General features: G+C 40.8%; 2 protein-coding genes across 4 annotated transcripts in view; both read right to left on the bottom strand.

Moving 5' to 3' along the window:
• Positions 1-1,709: 1,709 nt before the first annotated feature.
• Positions 1,710-24,168, bottom strand: LOC117495857 (CD209 antigen-like protein D). Of its 3 annotated transcripts, none has more exons than XM_034147427.1 (7): positions 4,616-4,823; positions 4,058-4,231; positions 3,895-3,984; positions 3,445-3,687; positions 2,472-2,614; positions 2,148-2,257; positions 1,710-1,991 (listed from the first exon to the last, which is right to left on the bottom strand). In XM_034147427.1, exons 2-7 carry the CDS (start codon positions 4,125-4,127, stop codon positions 1,853-1,855), a joined length of 795 nt encoding a protein of 264 aa, XP_034003318.1. In that variant the 5' UTR covers positions 4,128-4,231; positions 4,616-4,823; the 3' UTR covers positions 1,710-1,852. The 3 variants fall into 3 exon arrangements, with proteins under 3 accessions (XP_034003318.1, XP_034003317.1, XP_034003319.1); XM_034147426.1 differs by having other exon boundaries at positions 4,058-4,193; XM_034147428.1 differs by lacking the exons at positions 4,058-4,231; positions 4,616-4,823 and adding an exon at positions 24,043-24,168.
• Positions 21,647-24,670, bottom strand: part of LOC117495862 (CD209 antigen-like protein C) — a 75,803-nt gene continuing 72,779 nt past the window's right edge. Inside the window, exon 7 of the mRNA XM_034147437.1 lies at positions 21,647-21,934. Within this exon, the coding sequence (XP_034003328.1) occupies positions 21,805-21,934 (130 nt within the window). The 3' untranslated portion in view covers positions 21,647-21,804. The remainder of the gene's footprint in view (positions 21,935-24,670) is intronic.

Raw genomic sequence — 24,670 nt, 5'->3', positions numbered from 1 at the left:
AACGGCAGTTTTTCTGTATTTCCTCTATCCTGTAATATGACTTGATAGCTTTAAACTCCGCACACACGGAGCTCTGATTGGTCAGCAGGCGGTGCTTTCACTGAGTTGATCTCTTAGCCTGCAACCTAACCTCCTCCCGAGGAGGTTAGCCGCTCAGCATAAGTTACCATGGAGATCTAGCCCGCTAAAAAGAGAACCAGCGTCGTAGGACCGGAAAGCCCGAGTTTTCCCTGAAGTCAGCCGGCTAAGCGAAAATCCAGCTTCGTAATACAGGCCTCAGGAAAGCCCTTATCTTATCCCAGAGCCTGTTGTCTGGCTTAACCAAATATAATGGCGCATTTCCACTACACGGCCTCGCTCGGCCTCGCTCGGTATGGCTAGGCCTCGTTAGGACTGGCTCACTTTATGGCGCATTTCCATTACAGTTTAGGAACTGGGGTAGTATCTATAGTAACGCAGTGTAGGCGGAGCCGTGACGTCATCTTCAATGAGAACCCCAGAAAAACAACACAGCCGTTAGCTGTTAGCCCTCAGAGCTCACAGCTCCTCATATATGTTCAGAAACTAGACAAAAGTTAAACAAGTACAAACCACAGACTGCCTGTGTCATGGCGAATACAGTCGCTGCTTTATTTATGTCTGTATAGGCCGTTGTTGTGAGTGTGGATGGTCGGAGCATATACTGCGTTAGCTTAGCCAATCTCCATTTAGAAAACACGCATTTTAAAAGGTTTTTTCGCCTGCCGTCTGTCTGCAGATTTGTCAAAGCATTAATTCATGGTTTTTACTAACCGGTATCAGTATGTTGTTACTTCGGCATCATTTTGAAACGTATATTACAATTAAATCACGGTCAAATATGTCCATCTTGTTGTAGTTGTAGCCCCCTTGCCAGCGATTCTCTCTCTAGTTTAGCATACTAAGCCCGACTCAGCCTCGTTGTCTCTGGCCCTAGACCCACGATTTTATGAGGCCAGAAAAACTGTGAATTAGGACCCGTCGGCCGGTACTAGGCCAAGTGGAAACGCAACCAAAAACGGGCCGCTGACGTCACAGCCCTCTTAAACCGTGCTCCGCGCTGTAGTGGAAACGCGCCATAACAGGGAGAAAGCAGCTTCTTCCATACTTCAGATGTTTAGGAAGTCCTCCAGCCATCTATTTCAATTGAAGCAGTTGGGCTTTCTGACTTTCCAGTTCATAAGAACGTTACATAAGATATGTAAAAGAATTAATACAAATACTAATTTAATTGAGGCAAACAAAAGTTGGCAAAAACTAATTAAATTACTATTTATTTATTACTGATATTAATCCTAAACAAAAACACTAAATACATGTGATTTATCAATTCGAGCAAAGTAATTCTTATTCATGAAATCAGACATGTTGTTAAAGGTGGGGTTGGTAAGTTTGAGAAACCGGCTCGAGATACACTTTTTGTTATATTCCATGGAATGCTCTTAACATCCAGATAGCAATGAATATCTTAAGTGCTTTGACAATAAATCCATAAAAAAATGTCATCTGTGGAAGCCGTAGTACTGTAAAAAGCACGACCAATCATTTTAGCCGGCCCGGCTAAAATAACTGGATGGCCTACCTGCCTGTCAGCCTTCCATCTGTGCACAAACTTATCTCGTGCCCTCATTGGTCATGTGCACGTTCGTGTGTGTTGGAGGAGGGGCTCTGTAAGGAAGTGGCAGATTTTCTCTGGCTGTGTATTTTCAAATTCTACCGCACTCGAGCTGGTTTCTCCAAAATTACCTACCCCACCTTTAAGTTTTAAATAACTCGATTTAAACTAAATTGTAAAAGCATGATTGCATGTTTAGTATCCAAACAGTCACCAATGTTATTTCTCACAGATCCAATGCAGATTGGTCCCACAGGACCGGTCGTTCAACTCTTTGTAAGCATTGAAGTATGCACAGTACTGTTCGCCATAATATGGACTCCATCCTCCATTATCAGGTAGTGATTGGTGCCAAAACCTAACAGGTATTACAGGAAAACAAGATGAACTAAAAGATTGGACATGAAATACAAATAACTATAAGTAATACAGTTGTGTTCTTTTCGTAACACCCAAATTAATAGAAAGGTCACAACATAAACCAGCGTCTGTAATTAAAAAAGTAAAGCCTTACATCGGATTCAGATTCAGTGGAGATCCATCCACCCATTTCCAGGTCCTCTCCTCTTCTCTGTAACTCAAACCAATCCAAGTTGGTTCCTTGGTCATGCTAGAGATGAATTCCTGTTCACATATTAAAAATGCAGTTTACTGTGATGGACATCAACATTCAGATAACTTTTCCCTTTTTACTAGCTCAGAAATATGTAATTAACACCATTGTTGTGATGTAATCATTATAGCTGATAGACACATTTGCTATATGTACAATAAAAACATTATTGATTGATAAAAGCAGGAGTTATACAATCACAAGTGTTAAAGCAGCACACATTACCTGTTCTTCATCACTGTGTATGATCACCAGATGTGCTCCTTCGGCTGTGCAGTTGTCTCTGCTTTGTTCCCAAGTAGCTTCCTCAGTAGAGAGGAGATAACAGGAACAACCGAACTTCCTCCATCCTTCAGGACACGTTTTTGCTGTAAAAGTTTTAAGATCTTGTTGATTTACTGCTTTAACTGCTGAAATATGGAACTCTTGAGTGCATTATATGTCACTTTTGTAATAATAATGAAAACACATATTTATTAAGAATTTTTAGAGGGATCAAATGAGATCACAAATTTCATTGCAAAACAACTACTTCTCTTTTTTGGGATTTAACTAACTGTTTGGATGTGATCTAGTCAGGCACCACAGCACTGAGACTGATCTTGTTAAAGTCTTCAATGACATCCACTTAAACACAGACAGTGGCAACATTTCGCTGTTAGTTACTAGACCGACTGGAAAACTGGGTCTAAATTGGTTTGAAACCTTGTTATCCTTTATTATTGTTATTATTATTATTATCATTATGATTATTATTATTATGATTATTATTATTATTATTATTATTATTATTATTATTATTATTATTATTATTATTATTATTATTATTATTGTTATTATTATTATTATGCTGCAAATATCTGGAACAAACTACCTCTAAGTTCTTCTTCCTATTGCTTATATTAAAAGTAATTTAGACAAGGAAACTGGCCATAAGTATAGTTTACAGAGAAATATAAATATGGTGGGTGAAGAACAATTAAACAAACTATAAATTAAATCACTCACAACTAAGTCATTAAAAACTAATTATTGATTATCATCAATGAAAAGTGTTATTGTGTAACTATTTTATGAAAGGATCAATAGTCAGCCTTAGAATATCAATCTTGAGGTATTTTGTAAAAAATATTATGATAATATATATCTTACATACACATACCGAGCCCTATGCAAACCCCCCACATGAAGCACTGACCATTGTTGTTCAAACAGTGAAGCCTGTCCACCTCTCTGTAACATTGATTTAAGTAGTCATGCATGTGAGAGATCTCCTCATCTCTGTCCTGGAGAGACTCAGTGAGGCTGACATTCAGCTGGTTGATCAGCTGATCTCTGGCCTGGAGACGCTCAGTCAGGTTGTCTTTCTCTTCAGTCACTGAGGTGATGTCTGCTTTGACAGCGGAGAGATCTGCAGCTGCACCACCTACTGAGTTATGGTCTGAAATGAAAATAGATGTTTCTTAAATTACCTGATGCAATCATACTGACACAAACCAAAATGAATGTTTTCCTAATTTGGCCCTAGGAGAAAAGTAGAAAAACTATAGATGTTTTGGTCGAATGTGCATCTTTCAGAGCAGAATATTGCTCCTTAAAATCACACGTACAAAATGACATTATTAAAGGTATTAAAAGAAAGACTCACAGTGGACAGCGAGGCCGATGAGTCCAGCCAGCAGGAAAACACCCAGCAGCCCCAGACCGAGAACAGACGCTCTGAGAAGTCTCCTGGGACCTGAACACAGAGAAGACCAGGGAGTAGTACAGTAAATCCAAAATCCACAGCTCACTCTGTCTGACACTCTTACCTTCTTGTATTGTTGATGATCTTGAGCTTAGGGGTTTGACATCGTCAACATTGGCATAGACTTCCTCCATTGCTCATGGGAATGCCAACTCTTTCCTCGAAGGTCAGCTCTGCAGCAAGTATCCTGAAGTATGTGACTGGGGAAAGTGTGGTTGCTGGTTTGAATTTCTAAATGCTTTATCTTTTTGAGGAAATCACACATCATTTTATATAAAGAATATCAGGAAATACTAACTTGTGCACAGTGCAGTGACAATACAGATTTAAGACTGAAACAAATGTGATAATCATGTCCATTGTGTTACATAGAGACATATAATCTTACAAAGCCATAAAGATTAATAATATTCAAAATATTCTGATCCTGTAAAGATCTATTTTACTGGTTAATAAAAAGAGAATAGCATGTCATCATTGTGAAAGCAGCTACAAATGATTTTTGCCGTGAAAAGCTGGCTCTCTTGATGGCACAAGGCACAAGACGAACTGGCACAGATTTAAAGAATATTATTCTGTTAATGTAATGTTAATTTCTGAAAGTTGAGACAATTTAAGTTACCTTTTGTTGAACTACTGTATAAGTCTTTCAGTCTTCCTCTCAGTTATCCACTCTCAGGTGAAAGCCGTACTGCCGACGCCAGCTGATGCGCCACAACACCACTTCAAGCCCGGTGACTGGGTAGTGATCAAAGACGTCAGGAGGAAGCACTGGAATCAGCAACGGTTCCAGGGAAGTAGCGTGCCAAGCTACCAACACACGCATCAGAGGGTTGTGTTGTTCAGAGGGATGTGTTCCGGTTCATATACATGTAAATAAAAGTTTTACACAGAAAAAGGTTTTACATATGTATTTCTTTTTTTTTCAAAAACATTTTTAGTCACATGAAAAAAGTGTAACAGTGCATTGCAGCCAATAAGGCATTTTCATTTTTTTTTTTACAAAAGAACCCTTACCCACTTTCCCTCAACCCAGCCCCATCCCACCGACCCCCTCTCCCGGAGCACTGAGGCAACAGTACATCAATTACATACCAAATGATAAATACAATAATTTACATGCACATACAGTATACACATACCTGCATACATACATACATACATACATACATACATACATACATGTACACATACACATACACATACACATACACATACACATACTAACACATATATCAAGGGATGTCACACGGGCTGCATGTGTGGTGGACAGGGGAGTAATAATATCAGAATTATAGGCAGATAAAGGGAGAATCCCTACAGCGACACCATATCAGGGGCAAGACGGTCTACATTACTGATCAGTGGCATCCAATGAGCGTACAACTTATCTGAAGTACCCCTGAGAGTAAACTTAATTTTGTCCAACTTTAGGAGAGACATAGTATCACCCAGCCACATTTTAAAAGAGGGAGGTAAAGGAGATTTCCACAAAAGAAGGATTTTTCTACGAGCACTCAAGGAGGTAAAGGCAATGACATTGGTTTGAGTGTTTGTCATGTTGATTTAATCTGGGGGCCTACCGAAAATAGCTACATGAGGGGATGGAGAGATTTTTAGACCTACAATTTCAGAAATACATTGTGCGGGAATGGCAGGGGCAGAAACACAAAAGTTACACACACACACACACACACACACACACACACACACACACACACACACACACACACACACACACACACACACACACACACACACACACACACACACACACACACTAGGCACAAGACAAACTGGCACAGATTTAAAGAATATTATTCTGTTAATGTAATGTTATTTTCTGAAAGTTGAGACAATGTAAGTTGCCTTTTGTTGAACTACTGTATAAGTCTTTCAGTCTTCCTCTCAGCTATCTACTCTCAGGTGAAAGCCGTACTGCCGACGCCAGCTGATGCGCCACAACACCACTTCAAGCCCGGCGACTGGGTAGTGGTCAAAGACTTCAGGAGGAAACACTGGAAGCAGCAACTGTTCCAGGGAAGTAGCGTGCCAGGCTACCAACACACGCATCAGAGGGTTGTGTTGTTCAGAGGGATGTGTTCCGTTTGATATACATGCAAATAAAAGTTTTACACAGAAAAAAGTTTTGCATATGTATTTCTTTTTTTTTCAAAATATTTTTATTCACATGAAAAAAGTGTAACAGTGCATTGCAGCCAATAAGGCATTTTCATTTTTTTTTTTACAAAAGAACCCTTACCCACTTCTCTCAACCCAGCCCCATCCCACCGACCCCCTCTCCCGGAGCACTGAGGCAACAGTACATCAATTACATACCAAATGATAAATACAATAATTTACATGCACATACAGTATATACACATACACATACCTGCATACATACATACATACATACATACATACATACATACATACATACATACATACATACATACATACATACATACATACATGTACACATACACATACACATACACATACACATACACATACACATACACATACACATACACATACACATACTAACACATATATCAAGGGATGTCACACGGGCTGCATGTGTGGCGGACAGGGGAGTAATAATATCAGAATTATAGGCAGATAAAGGGGGAATCCCTACAGCGACACCATATCAGGGGCAAGACGGTCTACATAACTGATCAGTGGCCTCCAATGAGCGTAAAACTTATCTGAGGAACCCCGGAGAGTAAACTTAATTTTTTCCAACTTTAGGAGAGACATAGTATCACCCAGCCACATTTTAAAAGAGGGAGGTAAAGGAGATTTCCACAAAAGAAGGATTTTCCTACGAGCAATCAAGGAGGTAAAGGCAATGACATTGGTTTGAGTGTTTGTCATGTTGATTTCATCTGGGGGCCTACCGAAAATAGCTACATGAGGGTATGGACAGATTTTTAGACCTACAATTTCAGAAATACATTTGAAGAAAGATTGCCAGAAGCTAGATAATTTAGGGCACAACCAGAACATGTGAGTCAGGTCGCAGGGGGCCTGGGAACATCTATCACACCTGTCATCCAATCTATCTGGATAAATCCTGGAGAGCTTAGCCTTGCTATAATGTAGTCTATGGAGAACTTTAAATTGTATTAGGCTAAGTCTACCACAACTGTTGGATGAGTTGACGGCTCTCAGGGCCTCCTTCCAAAAGTCATCAGAGAAGGTGATCTGTAGTTCCTTTTCCCAATTGGTTCTGATCTTATTAATGGCATACATATGTCTTTTTGATCCACACATATTTGTTTTCCGTTTAAAACCGCATTGTATGCACCTGACCTGTCCTCTGGTTGAACTCATGATACCAAGGGTGAACTTGTTCTCTGTTTCAATCTGTGGCTCGGACAAATGCATGATTGTGCATTACTAATCGTCTCAAGCGTATGATGTAGGCAGAAGAATAACCCAGGATGTCATTCATTTCTGTTCCTGTGTACTATGACAAGAGTGGGTCTTTATTTTCTGGAAAGCCCCTTAACCCTTGTGTGGTGTTCATATTTTTGTTATTCAGCCAGTGTTCGTGGGTCTGGTGGACCTGCTGCCTTTTTGGGTTTCAATTCAACACCATCAAACAATTGTATGTTAAAATACTCAACAGATGTTTACTTCATCCCAATTACAAGCAATATAAACATCATTTATGGTTAATATTTGTCCTTTTACATTTGTTAGATCACATTAATGAATTAAAGTGCTACTTGTTATTTTGCCCGCTGACAGGCTGGTCCTGTGGCTCGTCTTTTGTTTGTAGCTGATGCTCAATCTCATCCTCTTCTTCAAAGTCAGACTCAGAATTCTCAGAAATGAAAGTCTCCCTCTCAGCTATCCACTCTCAGGTGAAAGCCGTACTGCCGACGCCAGCTGATGCGCCACAACACCACTTCAAGCCCGGTGATTGGGTAGTGATCAAAGACGTCAGGAGGAAACACTGGCAGCAGCAACGGTTCCAGGGAAGTAGCGTGCCAAGCTATCAACACACGCAACAGAGGGTTGTGTTGTTCAGAGGGTTTTGTCGCATGTGTTCAGTTTCAAATACATGTAAATAAAGGTTTTACACAGAAAAAAGTTTTACATATGTATTTTTGATCCACACATATTTGTTTTCCGTTTAAAACCGCATTGTATGCACCTGTCATCTGGTTGAACTCATGATACCAAGGGTTAACTTGTTCTCTGTTTCAATCTGTGGCACGGGCCAAATGCATGATTGTGCATTACTAATCGTCACAAGCAGAAGCATAACCCAGGATGTCATTCATTTCTGTTCCTGTGTACTATGACAAGAGTGGGCCTTTATTTTCTGGAAAGCCTCTTAACTCTTGTCTGGTGTTCATATTTTTGTTATTCAGCCAGTGTTCGTGGGTCTGGTGGACCTGCTGCCTTTTTGGGTTTCAATTCAACACCATCAATTGTATGTTAAAATACTCAACAGACAAAACAATAACATACTGTTTTGTTTAAAATACAATCTTCCTCCACTTTTATTTGACAGTTAAGATATCACCATGTACTCCTCCGATCGTTCTTTTTTGATTTGTCTTGTTTTTTATGGCAATTTATTGTTTGACATGTAAATAATCGGATGGAACATACCATGATGAAATTTGGGATGCGGACGGGTTTTCAATATGAGGGAAAGTTGTTTCCATTATTTTTTCTATCTACCCGTCCTCTGTTTAGGAGGAAAATTATGAAGAAATGTATTTATTTTCAATGAGAACTGAGGATGGGAGCTCCAAGTTGCCAACACAAAGAGGACATTTCGTTAGTTCTGAGATGAACATTTTTCTGACGTTTGTTTCTCTCTGGGCTACAACAAATTGGGTAGATGAACTGCCAGGGTCGGAAGACCCTGGTTTGGGTGGGATGTTATATTGTTTTCTTTTTGTGTTTTACGTTTTTGTTACATTAGTTTTAATGGTAAATAATAAAAGCAGTGACAATCCCTTTTGTGTATGGGGCCAAAATATACAACGTATTAAATATAATCCCACAGATATGCAGCAGTCACCATGCAAAATATGAAAATATATTCTTGGAATATTAAAGGCTTGGGAAATCCCATAAAAAGGAATAAAGTACTATCTCTTCTTAAAAAAGACAAAGCTGATGTGGTCTTCTTACAAGAAACCTTTCTCTCAGATACTGAACACCTTAAATTGAAAAGAGATTGGATAGGTCAGGTGTATTTTTCATCATATAAAACCCATAGTAGAGGGACAGCTATTGTGATAAACAAAACTTGCCCATTCGAATTAGAAAAATTAGTTACGGACCCAAATGGTCGGTTTGTTTTGGTTGTCGGTACTATTTTTGGAACCCCAATCACCTTTTTAAATATCTATGCTCCCAACATAGATGAACCAATGTTCATGTCTGACATGGTACTGCTCTTCAATGAAAATTGTAAAGGATTAGGACTGATGGGCGGCGATTTCAACTGCACTCTTAACCCTACATTAGATAAATCTAACCAGTCCAAGAGCCACAATCTTAAATCCTCAAAGGTTCTTCAGGGGCTTTGTGCAGAATGTGGCCTTATTGATGTATGGCGTCAACTAAATCAGGATGTCAAAGATTACACTTTCTTTTCAAATGTCCACAACTCTTATTCTAGAATAGATTATTTTTTTATTCCCTCAAAATACATGCATAGGGTAAAATAATGTAAAATTGATTCCATTAATATTTCGGATCATGCAAGAGTTCATTTAACTATTCACTTGGAGAGTGGAGAATTTGTATCCAGGCGCTGGAAATTTGATAACTGCTTACTTAGAGACGAAAAATTCAAATAAAAAATGCGAATGTGGATAAGGTACTATATAAAAGAAAACAATGACTCCTCTATAGATCCGAATATTATTTGGGAAGCTGCAAAAGCTACTTTAAGAGGACTTATTATCTCATACACATCTTTTAAAAAACGTGAAAAAATTAGGCTCAGACAAGAACTTGAAAGAGAAGTAAACAGATGTGAAGCACTTCATAAATCCGCATCAACAGATGAAAACTGGAAACAATTAAACACAGCCAGAGCTAAATTAAATATTGACTTAACAAATGAAAACATAACACAAATGAATCTTATCAGACAAAATAATTATGAATTCGGCAATAAACCAAGTAAACTACTTGCCTATCAATTAAAGAAGGAGCAAGCAGAAAGGGCTATAAAAGCAATTTGTCTGAAAGACAACAAAATAACCTACCACCCAAAACAGATTAACCAGACTTTCTATGAACTTTATAACAAATTATACAAATCTCAATCTGATTACTCACAAGATGAACTGGACAATTATCTCCATAACATTAATTTACCTACGTTATCTGATTTAGATCAAGAGTATCTAAACTCATCAATTACAGAAGTAGAAGTTTTGGCTGCAATTAAATCTATGCCTATAAATAAAAGCCCAGGGCCAGATGGCTTCTCGGCAGAATTTTATAAAGAGTTTTGGACTGAACTTCAACCTATATTTATGTCAATGGTTAACAACTTCTCTCACAACAGAACACTTCCTCAAACAATGAATCTTGCATATATTACTGTACTACATAAAGATGGAAAAGACCCCTTGAATTGTTCCTCATTTAGGCCTATAAGCCTCTTGGATCATGATTATAAGATTATCACCAAACTATTAGCAAAACGACTGGAAATTATTTTACCTAAACTAATTAGTCCTGATCAAACAGGTTTTGTCAAGGGCAGATATTCTTCTGATAATATAAGGAGACTTTTGAATATTATAAACCATTTGGACACCTGTCAGAGGCCTTCTCTGCTTCTTTCTTTAGATGCCGAGAAGGCTTTTGACAGGGTAGAGTGGAATTTGAACAGATTAAATATGGGCTCTCGGTTCATAGAGTGGGTCAAATCAATTTATAAAAATCCTAAAGCAGCGGTTATCACTAACTGCAGTTCCTCAGATTTTTTTCCACTAACAAGGGGGACAAGACAGGGATGTCCACTGTCGCCTTTGCTTTTTGCTATTGTAATTGAACCACTGGCGTCATGTGTGCGAGACAACATGGGTATTAAAGGAGTGAAGATTAACGATGATCACAACATTTCTCTGTATGCTGACGATATCATTCTTTACTTAACAGACCCAGAAAATTCAGTACCACATCTGCACGACACGATAGAGCAATTTGGAAGATACTCAGGATATAAAATTAATTTTAAGAAATCTAATGCTTGTTTCTTACATATGACGCCAACAGCAAATCTGGAAAAGTCTTGTTCTTTTAATTTGTCACCAGGTGGCTTTAAATACTTAGGAATAAATATAACACCACACCTGGATAATCTGTTTAAAGAGAATTACAATCCGCTCATTGACAAAATCAAACAGGATGTATCTAAATGGTCCACATTACCAATATCACTGCTAGGAAGAATCAATGTCATAAAAATGAATATTCTACCGAGATGTAATTTTCTTTTTCAAATGTTACCATGCTATTTATCCGCTGACTATTTTAAATCTCTCAATAGGCATATCTCAACATGTATCTGGTGTAATAAAAAACCAAGAATCAAGTTAATTACTCTTATGAAACCAGAAACTATGGGGGGACTTGGTCTTCCTAACTTTCAACACTACTTCTGGTCAGCTCAATTAAGAAATGTACTATCATGGTCTCTGGGAAGAAAGGATTCACTATGGGTTCAGATAGAAGCCAATGTCTTTGACCCGTTGCCAGTGGAAACTCTTATATTTGTTAAAGATTTCAATAAGGTGAAGAATATGGACATGTTTTACAGTGGTCAATACACTTTTAGCCTGGAGGGACTGTACAAAAAAAGTTCATGTTAACTCTGGTATTTCCATCTTTTCTCCTATTTTGAACAATCCGGATCTTAGCAAATATTTGTTGTCAATCGATATAAACAAATGGACGAAATCAGGTATAAAGCAATTGAAACATTTGTTTCACAAAGATATAACGATGAAATCATTTAATGATTTAAGAGCAGAATATGAAATTTCAAATAAGGATTTTTTCAGATACCTGCAAATTAGGAACGTGATCCAATCAATTATTAAAAGCAATAAATTGAGACCGGGATTGTTAGAAGAGGAGGAGATATTGATGTCATCGAGCACGATCAAAGGTAAAATTAGTGAATTTAATGCAGTTTTTTCTAAAAGAGCTCAGTCATCATTTCTAACCTTAAAAAAGATCTGGGAAAAGGACTTAGGGATACAGATAGATGAAACTACTTGGCTGAATATTTGTGAAAGAACACATTTTCCATTCACAAGCAATAAAATCAAAGAAGCAAACTTTAAATGTATCAACAAATTCTACCTCACACCCATAAAGATGCATAACATTTCCAAAGAAAACTCTCCAAAATGTCCGAGATGTAAAATAAAAGAAGGAACATTTATGCATCTGTTTTGGGATTGTGATGTCTTGAAACATTTCTGGGATTCGATTCATGCTCTCACAAAAGCCGTTTTAGACATCGAAATTAGCCTTTTTTTCCTGTTAAATGACATGCCAAACTTTAAACTGAACCCAAAACATTACAGAATACTAATCACAATAACATATTTTGCCAAGAAATGTATACTTTTATTCTGGAAGAATGAACGTCCCCCAACATTTAAACTTTTCATTGATCAGATAACACATTTTTTACCTCTGGAGAAAATGACATTGGAAAAATATAATCGTGGACATATTTTTCAAGCTCTGTGGTTGCCATTGTTTTCTTATTTGGAAAACATATCTGAGATATGACCAGTGATGGAATGGTGCATTCTATGGCTATTTGTCCTGACGGCCGGAAATACGTGTTATGGTGTTGTCATTGTCTACATTGTCACTGTATTGTATAATTATTTGTATTGTATAATTATTTGTTTGTTTTACTTGTCTGGTTTTTATTTTTATGGTTATTTTCATGGCTCTGTTGTTTAAGTTATATTGATAAGCATTTTTTGGTTTTGCCTGTGCGGGTATGTGGGTGGAGGGAGGGAGGGGGGATTGTAGTGAGTGTACTGTGATATTACAATACAAATGAAATGGCATCGATTATTGTACACTATAATGAAATAAAAAGACTTAACGCAAAAATAAACGCATTCAAAATCACACACACACACACACACACACACACACACACACACACACACACACACACACACACACACACACACACACACACACACACACACACACACACACACACACACACACACACAGTACTTTTGATGATGTGTTTCTTGCATAAATACAATATCTCCACCTTGATGTTTCAGTTGTGTAAGCACTTTTTTAATTGGGTTGTTTAGGCCATTAACTATTAGTGAAATTATATTAATGTTCATAGTTTAAATTCTGTTGTTTTCTGTGTTGTAACAACTCTCCTTTCATTTCATTTCAAACCTTTATTTATCCAGGTTGTATCCCATTGAGATCATTGATCTCTTTTTCAAGGGAGACCTGAGGCCGGTACTACAAAGCTGTTTCAACCTAACCTGGATATGTTTGAGTTAGCCGGTTGGCCCATTCCAAAACATACGCGCTCTGGCTAAACTGTACTACGACGCTGGTTATCAAGTGGATCGCTCAAGCCAGCCGTGTCCTATCTAGTTAGGTGCGCGTTCACATGAAAGGGGTGGTATTTGGAGCATTCGACCAATCTCAAACACGGACAAGCGTACTGACAGAGCAGCGTCATACTTCCTGAATGAAAAGTGAACTTTAATATTAGTCAAATATGAAGAAGTTAAACTTTAAACATCCATGACTTAAACACTTTATCCAGGATAAAAGCCACATAGCTGCACCTGCAAGGTGAATACAGCTGGTAAAAGAAAAAGCGTTTGAATGCGTACATTAACAGGTTTATGAAATCACTGCCCCGTCCAAGACACGAGTGGATCTGACTTTAATTAGGAGAATTTGACTCGAGTGTTTTGTCAACTTAATGTGTTGCTTAAAATAATACTTCTGCATACAGTATGTGACACTGTGAGTGTTGCACGGCCAGATACGGCTCAAGAAGCTGACTCAAATAAGGAAATATATGATACATTATGATGTGATATGATATGAATGATAATGCGACGTCTGCACTCACAGTGCCGCGGACTGTACTTAATGTTACTCTGATCCGGTTACTTATGTTGTGGCAGATATTTAAGTAAGCTTTCTTAACGCTAATGTTATAATAGTCAGATTTCTCTGAAGATGGGAGGGGATATTCTATTAATTTTCACGTTCACACAGTCAGTTGATTTTTGCCGGCCGTCTTTCCTGCAACGGCAGTTTGTGGTGGCTCTACTCTTCAGCCACCTCCCTTGTGAGTGTGTGTTCCCTTCCCTGTCTGTGTGGGCGTGGTGGCTGTCACTCCTGGCTCCCGGCTCAATCTCCACCTGCTGCAAATCTCCACCTGCTGCAATCAGCCTTACACACCTGATTCCCATTCAGCCATTTACTAATGGTATATCAGCGGAGGCTCCACAACATGTCAGCGCCAGATCGTTGTTTAAACCCCAGTGGTAACTCTCAGCCTTCTTAGCCGATTTAAGCTATTTCTCTGTACACGGAATACTTTTCTCATCTGTTTCTCTTATGCTCCAGGATCACTCTCCAGCCGCCTAGTTACCATCACCTGCAGCCACCAGTCATCATTCCAACCGGATTACTCTCCACGCTCCTCCACCTCACAATAAACCTTTTTCCAACACTCTGCCGTGTCCTGCGTTTGGGTCCTATCGGATATCGTAACAGAACGATCTGGCCAGTATGGACTCAGCGGACACAGGCCACCAGTCCAAGACTACGGACGAACTCAGCCAAGCCCTGGCCAATCAAGGTGCTCTTGTGGGGCATCACGACGTGGTTCTCCGTGAGGTTGTGGAGACTCTCCGGAACCTCTCTGCTAACGTGCAAAGGATCGGCACACAAGTGGAACTGCTCACCTCACAGTTTTCTCCCCCGCAGCCCGCTGCACAGCCGACAGCTCCTCCCCCCGCTCCTGCCGCACCTCTCCATCAGCTACGAGAGGCTGTTATTCCTACACCGGAGCGATACGCTGGAGATTTGGGTATTTGTAGAGCCTTTTTGTTCCAGTGTTCGTTAGTTTTTGAGCAGCAGCCTAGTACTTATCATACAGACGGGGCTAGGGTAGCATATGTCATGAGTCTGTTGAGGGGGAGTGCTCTAGATTGGGCTACAGCCGTTAGGGAGAGCCAGCCACACATTTGCTTATCATTTGATACTTTCATTTCCGAAATGAAAAAAGTCTTTGATCACCCGGTACGGGGGAGGGACGCTTCTAGGCGCCTTCTTTCTCTCCGGCAGGGCTCCCGTAGTGTAGCCGAATTTTCAGTTGAGTTTAGAACAGTTGCTGCTGACTCAGGCTGGAATAACGAGTCATTGCAAGATGTTTTTCTTCAAGGGCTGAACGAAGCAATTAAAGACGAGCTAGCTGCTAGGGATGATCCAGTTAGCTTGGATAATTTAATTGCCACAGCTATCAAGATTGATAATCGCCTCAGAGAGAGACGCAGGGATAGGAATAGCCGTCACCCCAATCCCAGCTACTCCTCACTTGATCCCCGAATTGGCACTGCCACTGCCCCAATCTCCAGATCCTTTCCGACTCCTTTCTCGGTTTCACCCCCCGAAGATGAGCCCATGCAAGTGGGAAGGGCCCGCCTCTCACCATCTGATCGGGCTAGAAGGATCCAGGCTGGGGAATGTGTTTATTGCAGCCAAACCAGTCATCTAGTTTCCTCCTGTCCTAATCTGCCAAAAGGTCAGGCTCGTCAGTAGCTGTGGGGATTCTGGCGAGCCCTTCCTCCTCTCTCAACCCCCGACCCAGAACGCAGCTAGAAGCCGTTCTTTGCTGCAACCAACAGTCACTACCCCTGCTCGCCTTAGTGGACTCGGGGGCGGACGAGAATTTTTTGGACATTGACATTGCAGCTCAGGCAGGAATTCCCTGCGAAGTGTTAGATTCACCTCTTAATGCCAATGCTCTAAATGGACAATTCCTGGCCCAAGTCACTCACCGCACCAAGCCCGTAAACCTCATTCTGTCTGGAAACCATCGTGAGTTTATTCAGTTTCACCTTATTTCCTCACCTCATGCTCCCATAGTGTTGGGTCATCCCTGGTTAAGAACACACAACCCCCAGATTGATTGGATAACTGGCAAAATCATTAGTTGGAGTTGTTTTTGTTTATCCTCATGCCTGCAGTCTGCCCTACCGCCAGCAGAGGCCGCCGCTCCACCACCCAAGATCGAGCCGCCTGACCTGTTATCTGTCCCCATGGAATATCATAGCCTAGGAGAGGTGTTCAGTAAACAGCGAGCTCTTTCTCTTCCTCCTCATCGACCCTACGACTGTCCCATTGACCTCCTTCCCGGGGCCCCTCTGCCTTCCTCACGTCTGTTCAACCTGTCTCGCCCTGAGAGAAAATCCATGGAGAGTTACATCCATGACTCCCTGGCTGCTGGTGTCATCCGCCCATCCTCCTCCCCGGTCGGTGCTGGGTTCTTCTTCGTGTCCAAGAAGGACCGCTCACTGCGGCCCTGCATTGATTACAGGGGTCTCAATGCCATCACTATAAAAAACAAATATCCATTACCCCTCATTAACTCCGCCTTTGAACCCCTCCAGGAAGCCACCATCTTTTCCAAACTGGACCTCCGCAATGCCTACCACCTCGTCAGAATCCGTGAAGGGGACGAGTGGAAGACTGCCTTTAATACACCACTCGGTCACTTTGAGTATCTGGTGATGCCTTTTGGACTGACGAATGCCCCAGCAGTTTTTCAGTCAATGGTGAACGATGTGCTCCGTGACCTCCTCAACCGGTCAGTCTTTGTCTACTTGGATGACATTCTCATTTTCTCCCGTAACAAGGAGGAGCACATTATCCATGTCAGGCAGGTGCTGCAGAGACTCCTTGAAAACAGACTCTTTGTGAAGGCGGAGAAATGTGAATTTCATGTCAACACAGTTTCATTCCTGGGCTACATCGTTGAGGAAGGAAAGATTAGGACCGACCCTGAGAAGATCCAAGCGGTGGCGGGGTGGCCCAAACCAACCTCAGTTAAACTGCTTCAACAGTTTCTTGGTTTCGCCAATTTTTATCGGCGCTTCATCAGAGACTACAGCAGAGTGGCGGGCCCTTTAACCAGACTCACTTCCCCTACAACTGGTTTTTTTCTGGACCCCAGAGTGCGATGCAGCCTTCTCGGAGCTAAAGAGACTTTTCACCACTGCCCCTGTGCTCATCCACCCTGATTCCTCTCGCCAGTTTGTGGTGGAGGTCGATGCCTCCAACACCGGGGTAGGGGCAGTTCTTTCCCAGCGCTCGGAACGAGACCAAAAATTACATCCTTGTGCATTTTTCTCTCGCCGCCTCACTCCAGCTGAGAAGAACTATGACGTGGGTAACAGAGAGCTGCTGGCTGTCAAACTTGCCCTAGAGGAGTGGAGGCACTGGCTGGAGGGAGCCGAGCTCCCTTTTATTGTATGGACAGACCACAAAAACTTGGCGTACATCCAATCTGCCAAGCGCCTTAACTCTCGTCAGGCTCGATGGGCCCTGTATTTCGGCCGCTTCTCATTCACCCTTACCTACCGTCCAGGGTCACGGAACCTCAAGCCGGACGCTCTCTCTCGCCAGTTCGCTTCCGAAGGACCAGCTGCCAATCCAGACACTATCCTGCCTGCCTCCTGCGTGGTGGCGGCTGTTACCTGGGAGATTGAGTCATTGGTTAAGGAGGCTCAGCGGGCGCAACCTAACCCAGGTAACTGCCCAGCTAATAGTCTTTTTGTGCCTACCCCTGTTCGCTCCAAGGTCCTGCAGTGGGCACACACCTCCCGTCTCTCCTGTCATCCTGGTGTCCATCGCACACTGTTTATTCTAAAACAACGGTTCTGGTGGCCTTCCATGGCTCAAGACACCAGGGCCTTTGTTGCTGCCTGTACAGTATGTGCCCGCGCCAAGTCCTCCCACCAATCTCCCTCTGGCCTGCTTCGCCCGCTGCCGGTACCTAGGCGTCCTTGGTCGCATGTGGCCTTGGATTTTGTCACTGGACTTCCACTGTCACAAGGAAATACCATCATCCTAACTATTGTGGACAGATTTTCCAAGATGGTACACTTTGTTGCTCTTCCCAAGCTTCCCACAGCCCGAGAGACTGCAGATCTTCTGGTCAATCATGTTGTTCGACTCCATGGGATTCCCACCGACATCGTCTCTGACCGGGGTCCCCAGTTCATTTCCCACGTTTGGAAAGCCTTCTGTCAGGCTCTGGGAGCATCAGTGAGCCTATCATCTGGATATCATCCTCAGACGAATGGGCAAACGGAACGGGCCAACCAGGATCTGGGGGCGGCTCTTCGCTGTGTGGCTTTCAGGAACCCTTCGTCATGGTGCCCACATCTGCCATGGATCGAATATGCCCACAACGCCCTGTCAAATGCAGCCACAGGTATTTCACCCTTTCATTGTGCCATGGGTTTCCAACCACCCCTGTTTCCATCCCAGGAAGAGGAGGTTGCTGTTCCTTCCGTTCAGACCCACCTTCGTCGCTGTCATAAGGTGTGGAGGGACACCCGAGCCGCCCTGCTCCGCTCCGCTGCCCGCAACTGCCTCATCGCAGACCGCCACAGGACCCCGGCTCCCAACTACTTACCAGGTCAGAGTGTTTGGCTTTCCTCCAAAGATCTCCCACTCAAGACAGAGTCGAAGAAACTCACGCCACGTTATGTCGGCCCCTTCATCATCGACTCAGTTATCAACCCATCTGCAGTAAAACTCAAGCTTCCCCCACACATGAAGGTTCATCCGACATTTCATGTTTCTCTGTTGAAACCTGTTGCCAGCAGCCCCTTGTCTCCTCCAGTGAGTGTTCCCCCACCCCCCCGCATCATCAATGATCACCCAACCTACACCGTCAGGCGATTGTTGGACGTTCGTCGCCGTGGAAGGGGATTCCAATATTTTGTGGATTGGGAGGGCTATGGTCCAGAGGAGAGGTCTTGGGTTCCCCGGCGAAACATCGTGGGCGCGTCCCTGGTTCGGGACTTCCACCGTGATAACCCTGGTAGACCTGGTAGACCTGGTAGACCGCCTGGAGGCGTCCCTTAAGGGGGGGGTACTGTGGTGGCTCTACTCTTCAGCCACCTCCCTTGTGAGTGTGTGTTCCCTTCCCTGTCTGTGTGGGCGTGGTGGCTGTCACTCCTGGCTCCCGGCTCAATCTCCACCTGCTGCAAATCTCCACCTGCTGCAATCAGCCTTACACACCTGATTCCCATTCAGCCATTTACTAATGGTATATCAGCGGAGGCTCCACAACATGTCAGCGCCAGATCGTTGTTTAAACCCCAGTGGTAACTCTCAGCCTTCTTAGCCGATTTAAGCTATTTCTCTGTACACGGAATACTTTTCTCATCTGTTTCTCTTATGCTCCAGGATCACTCTCCAGCCGCCTAGTTACCATCACCTGCAGCCACCAGTCATCATTCCAACCGGATTACTCTCCACGCTCCTCCACCTCACAATAAACCTTTTTCCAACACTCTGCCGTGTCCTGCGTTTGGGTCCTATCGGATATCGTAACACAGTTTTTCTGTATTTCCTCTATCCTGTAATATGAATTGATCGCTTTAAACTCCGCACACGGAGCTCTGATTGGTCAGCAGGCGGTGCTTTCACTGAGTTGATCTCTTAGCCTGCAACCTAACCTGCTCCGGAGCAGGTTTGCCGCTCAGCATAAGTTACCATGGAAATCTAGCCTGCTAAAAAGAGAACCAGCGTCGTAGGACCGGAAAGCCCGAGATTTCCCTGAAGTTAGCCGGCTAAGCGAAAATCCAGCTTCGTAGTACAGGCCTCTGCTCAAGTAGGTTCCACATGAAACATTATAAACATAAACAGAACAACAAAAAGGACATCATACAGTATCATTACAGGGATTACAATTTACATAACTATCCACATGAACATGAACTTTACACATAGTTCTCCAATCACTTCTCAAAAATGCACCTTTTAGAGCTTCTAAACCTGTGTACATAATTTCTATCACCTTTCTTGTATTTTCCAACAGTGTATTTAACCCTGTACGGGAAAACTGAAAATAATGATAACACATGTGACAACAGAAAAAGAGAAAAAAGAGTGCGACTTCCATTTGTGTTACCAAGCACCTAAGGTAGCTGTCCAACGTTTTCCATGTATGGAACTGAGCATGGATCCTAGGGTCTGCTAAGACCCAGAGCTGCAAGGTCTTAAAAACAGCCCTATAAAATATTTTCATCTAGATAGTTTGAAATATGATGTCTGATGTCTGGGAAAATGGCAATAGCGTAAAGGATAAAACAAAACAAAACACCATCAATACGTCACACCACTTAAGTGCTAAAGGTATCCTAGCAACTGTACCAGATAATTATCTATATATCTATCTCAAAGATATAAGGACATGTTTGTTTTTTTCTCACGCTGAGTCAAGACAAATTCAAATAAGCTTTATTGACATGCCCATATTAAAAACATACTATTGCCAAAGCACATTGACAATACAGATTTAAGACTGAAACAAGTGAGATAATCAAGTCCATTGTGTTAAATAGAGACATATCATCTTACAAAACCATACAGATGAATAATATTCTAAATGTATTGATCCTGTATAGATCTGTTTTACTGGTTAATACAAAGAGAATAGCATGACATTGTTGTGAAAGCAGGGATCTTGATTTTAAATGCTGATAAACACCAATGTCTTTCCTCTGAAGTACTCTGTCTGCCGCTGATCATAAATATAAAAAGTGCACATCATTTCAAAGATAACTTTCAGGGAGGAGTTGTTCATTTTGAGAGAAAAAAGGTGAAGTGGTAAAGCTGCTTTTTATCTGATAACAGCAGTTTGTTGAAGTGGAAGAGCTTTATCTTGTCAGAGAACATGTAATACACCCACAATATATTTTTACGGTTTTTATCTTTGTATGCATGCTCAAAGAAAGTTGCCATTTCCTGATCTAGCTATATCTAATTTGCCCATTTACTAAAGTTCTGTAATTAACTTCAAATAAGTTTACTTTTTAAATGAATCATGAGCAAATCCTGCAGTTAAAGTCCCAGATTATTATTGTGATGAACATACATACATTTTTGTATTAATTGACAGCACTAGTTCTTACAGTATGTACAAAGTGGCTGGTACCTATGAATGTTAAATACCTGCAATAGATTTATACTCACATGGCCACAAGAGCTCATTGTTAGGAAACATACTGTATAACACACAGGCTATTTCACACATTTGAACAAGTTAGACCAATGCTGAGACTAGAGTATTGTTGTATATTTCTGAATTATTCAATAATGTTTGACAGTTTTTCTTTTTCTTATTTATATCATATTATACTCAATAAGGCACCTTCAATATTATAGCTTTCAGGAACTGTGGGCTGATCAGCAGATGTTTTTAATAAGCTGTTTTTATGTTGATATGTAAAAGGATTAATACAAATACTAATTTAATTGAGGCAAATAAAAGTTGGCTAAAAGAAATTAAATGACTATTTATTTATTACTGATATTAATCTGAAAAAAACCCTAAAAAAAAACAAATTGGGATTTATCGAATCAAGAAACGTAATTCTTATTCATGAAATCAGGCATTTTGAATAGTTTTAAATAACTCAATTTAAAATAAATTGTAAAAGCATGATTGCATGTTTAGTATCCAAACAGACACCAATGTTAAGCTTATTTCTCACAGATCCAATGCATATCGATCTTACAGGGCTTGTCGTTCCAGCTTTGGGAGTGAACAATACTCCGTATTTCTGCACAGTCCTCTTCGTCAAAATTATCAGGCTGTCCTGTGCTCCAAAACCTAACAGGTATTACAGGAAAACAAGATGAACTAAAAGATTGTACATCAAATACAAATAACTATAAGTAATACAGCCATGTTCTTTTCTTAAAACCCAAATGAATCTTCTGGTGAAAGGGGCAGACACCCTACGTTTAAATGCATCCTGTGTGTTGTGTTAACTCCCATTACAGAAACATGTGAAACATTTAGAAAGGTCACAACATAAGCCAGCGTCTGTATTTAAAACCAAAGTAAAGCCTTACGTCAGATTCAGATTCAGTAGAGATCCATCCACCCGTTTCCGGGTCCCCTCCTCTTCTCTGTCACTCAAACCAATCCAAGTGTCTTCCTTGATCATGCTAGTTATGAATTCCTGTTCACATATTAAAAATGCAGTTTACTGGGATGGATATCAACATTCAGATAACTTTCCCTTTTTACAAGCTCAGAAATATCTAATTAACACCATTGTTGTAACGTAATCATTACAGCTGATAGACACATTTGCTGGTATATGTACAATAAAAACATTATTGATTGATAAAAGCCGGAGTTATACAATCACAAGTGTTAAAGCAGCACACATTACCTGTTCTTCCTCACTGTCTACGGTCACCAGATCTGCCCCTCCGGCTGTGCAGTTGTCTCTGCTTTGTTCCCAAGAAGCTTTCTCAGTAGAGAGGAGGTAACAGGAACAATCGAACATCCTCCATCCTTGAGGACACGTTATCTCTGTAAAAGTTTTAACACCTTGTTGATTTACTGCTTTAACTGCTGAAATATGGAACTCTTGAGTGCATTATATGTCACTTTTGTAATAATAATGAAAAAACATATTTATTAAGCATTTTTAGAGGGATCAAAAGAGATCACACATTTCATTGCAGAACAACTACTTCTGTTTTTTTGGGATTGAAATAACTGTTTCGATGTGATCTAGTCAGGCACCACAGCACTGAGACTGATCTTGTTAATGTCTTCAATGACATCCACACAGACAGTGGCAACATTTTGGTGTTAGTTACTAGACCGACTGGAAAACTGGGTCTGACTTTCGGCAACAGTTCTAAATTGGTTTGAAACCTTGTTATCCTTTATTATTATTATTATTATTATTATTATTATTATTATTATTATTATTATTATTATTATTATTATTATTATTGTTATTATTATTATTATTATTATTATTATTATTATTATTATTATTATTATTATTATTATTATGCAAATATCTGGAACAAACTACCTCTAAGTTCTTCTTCCTATTGCTTATATTAAAAGTAATTTAGACAAGGAAACTGGCCATAAGCATAGTTTACAGAGACATATAAATATGATGGGTGAAGAAAAATTAAACAAACTATAAATGAAATCACTCACAACTAAGTCATTAAAAACTAATTCATGATTATCATTAATGAAAAGTTTCATTTTATGAAAGGATCAATAGTCAGCCTTAGAATATCAATATTGAGGTATTTTGTAAAAAATATTATGATAATTGATATCTTACATACACATACCGAGCCCTATGCAAACCCCCCACATGAAGCACTCACTCAAACACTGAAGTCTGTCCACCTCTCTGGTCTTTTTGGTGAGGTTGGCCTTCAGCTGGTTGATCAGCTGATCTCTGGCCTGGAGACGCTCAGTCAGGTTGTCTCTCTCTTCAGTCACTGAGGTCAGGTTTGCTTTGACAGCGGAGAGATCTGCAGCTGCACCACCTACTGAGTAATGGTCTGGAATGAAAATAGATGTTTCTTAAATTACCTGATGCAATCATACTGACACAAACCAAAGTCAATATTTGTTCCCAATATGGCCCTAGGAGAAAGGTAGAACAATTATAGATGTTTTGATCAAATGTGCATCTTTCAGAGCAGAATATTGCTCTTGAAAATCACACGTTCAAAATGACATTATTAAACGTATTAAAAGAAAGACTCACGGTGGACAGCGAGGCCGATGAGTCCAGCCAGTAGGAAACAACAGCGGGGAAAAACACTCAGCAGCCCCAGACCGAGAACAGACGCTGGGGAAAATCTCCTGGGACCTGAACACAGAGAAGACCAGGGAGTATAATAAATCCAAAATCCACAGCTCACTCTGTCTGACACTCTTACCTTCTTGTATTGTTGATGATCTTGAGCTTAGGGTTTTGACATCGTCAACATCGTCATAGACTTCCTCCATTGCTCATGGGAATGCCAACTCTTTCCTGAAGGTCAGCTCTGCAGCAAGTATCCTGAAGTATGTGACGGGGAAAGTGTGGTTGCTGGTCTGGTCTAAATGCTTTATCTTTTTGAGGAAGTCACACATAATTTGAGGAAGTCACAGATCATTTTATATCTAGCACATTGATAATACAGATTTAAGACTGAAACAAGTGTGATAATCATGTCCATTGGGTTGAATAGAGACATATCATCTTACAAAGCCATACAAATTAATAATATTCAAAATATTCTGATCCTGTAAAGATCTATTTTACTGGTTAATAAAAAGAGAATAGCATGTCATCATTCTGAAAGTGGCTACAAATGTTTTTTGGTGTGAAAAGCTGGCTCTCTTGATGGCACAAGATGAACTGGCACAGATTTAAAGAATATTATTCTGTTAATGTAATACTGTGGGCAATCCCCAATGGGCTGAAGTGTCTTACCCAGGGAAACAACGACATGCTGACTGCAGCCCTGGAACCAGCTCTCCCCTGATCCGAAGTTTAGTGCACTATCCCACTGCTCCACAGCC

Source organism: Trematomus bernacchii, unplaced genomic scaffold (genome assembly GCF_902827165.1).
Source record: "Trematomus bernacchii unplaced genomic scaffold, fTreBer1.1, whole genome shotgun sequence".
NCBI lineage: Eukaryota > Metazoa > Chordata > Actinopteri > Perciformes > Nototheniidae > Trematomus > Trematomus bernacchii.
Note: the sequence above shows the minus strand (reverse complement) of the source record. Positions and strands in the feature narration are given on the sequence as shown.

Coding starts and splice junctions, on each gene's coding strand:
- LOC117495857 (XM_034147428.1), bottom strand. CDS start 24,112: ATGGAGGAAGTCTATGACGATGTTGACGATGTCAAAACCCTAAGCTCA. Junction 3,985..24,042: donor ATCATCAACAATACAAGAAG/GTAAGAGTGTCA, acceptor CTCTGTGTTCAG/GTCCCAGGAGACTTCTCAGA. Junction 2,615..3,444: donor TCACTGTTTGAACAACAATG/GTCAGTGCTTCA, acceptor AAACTTTTACAG/CAAAAACGTGTCCTGAAGGA.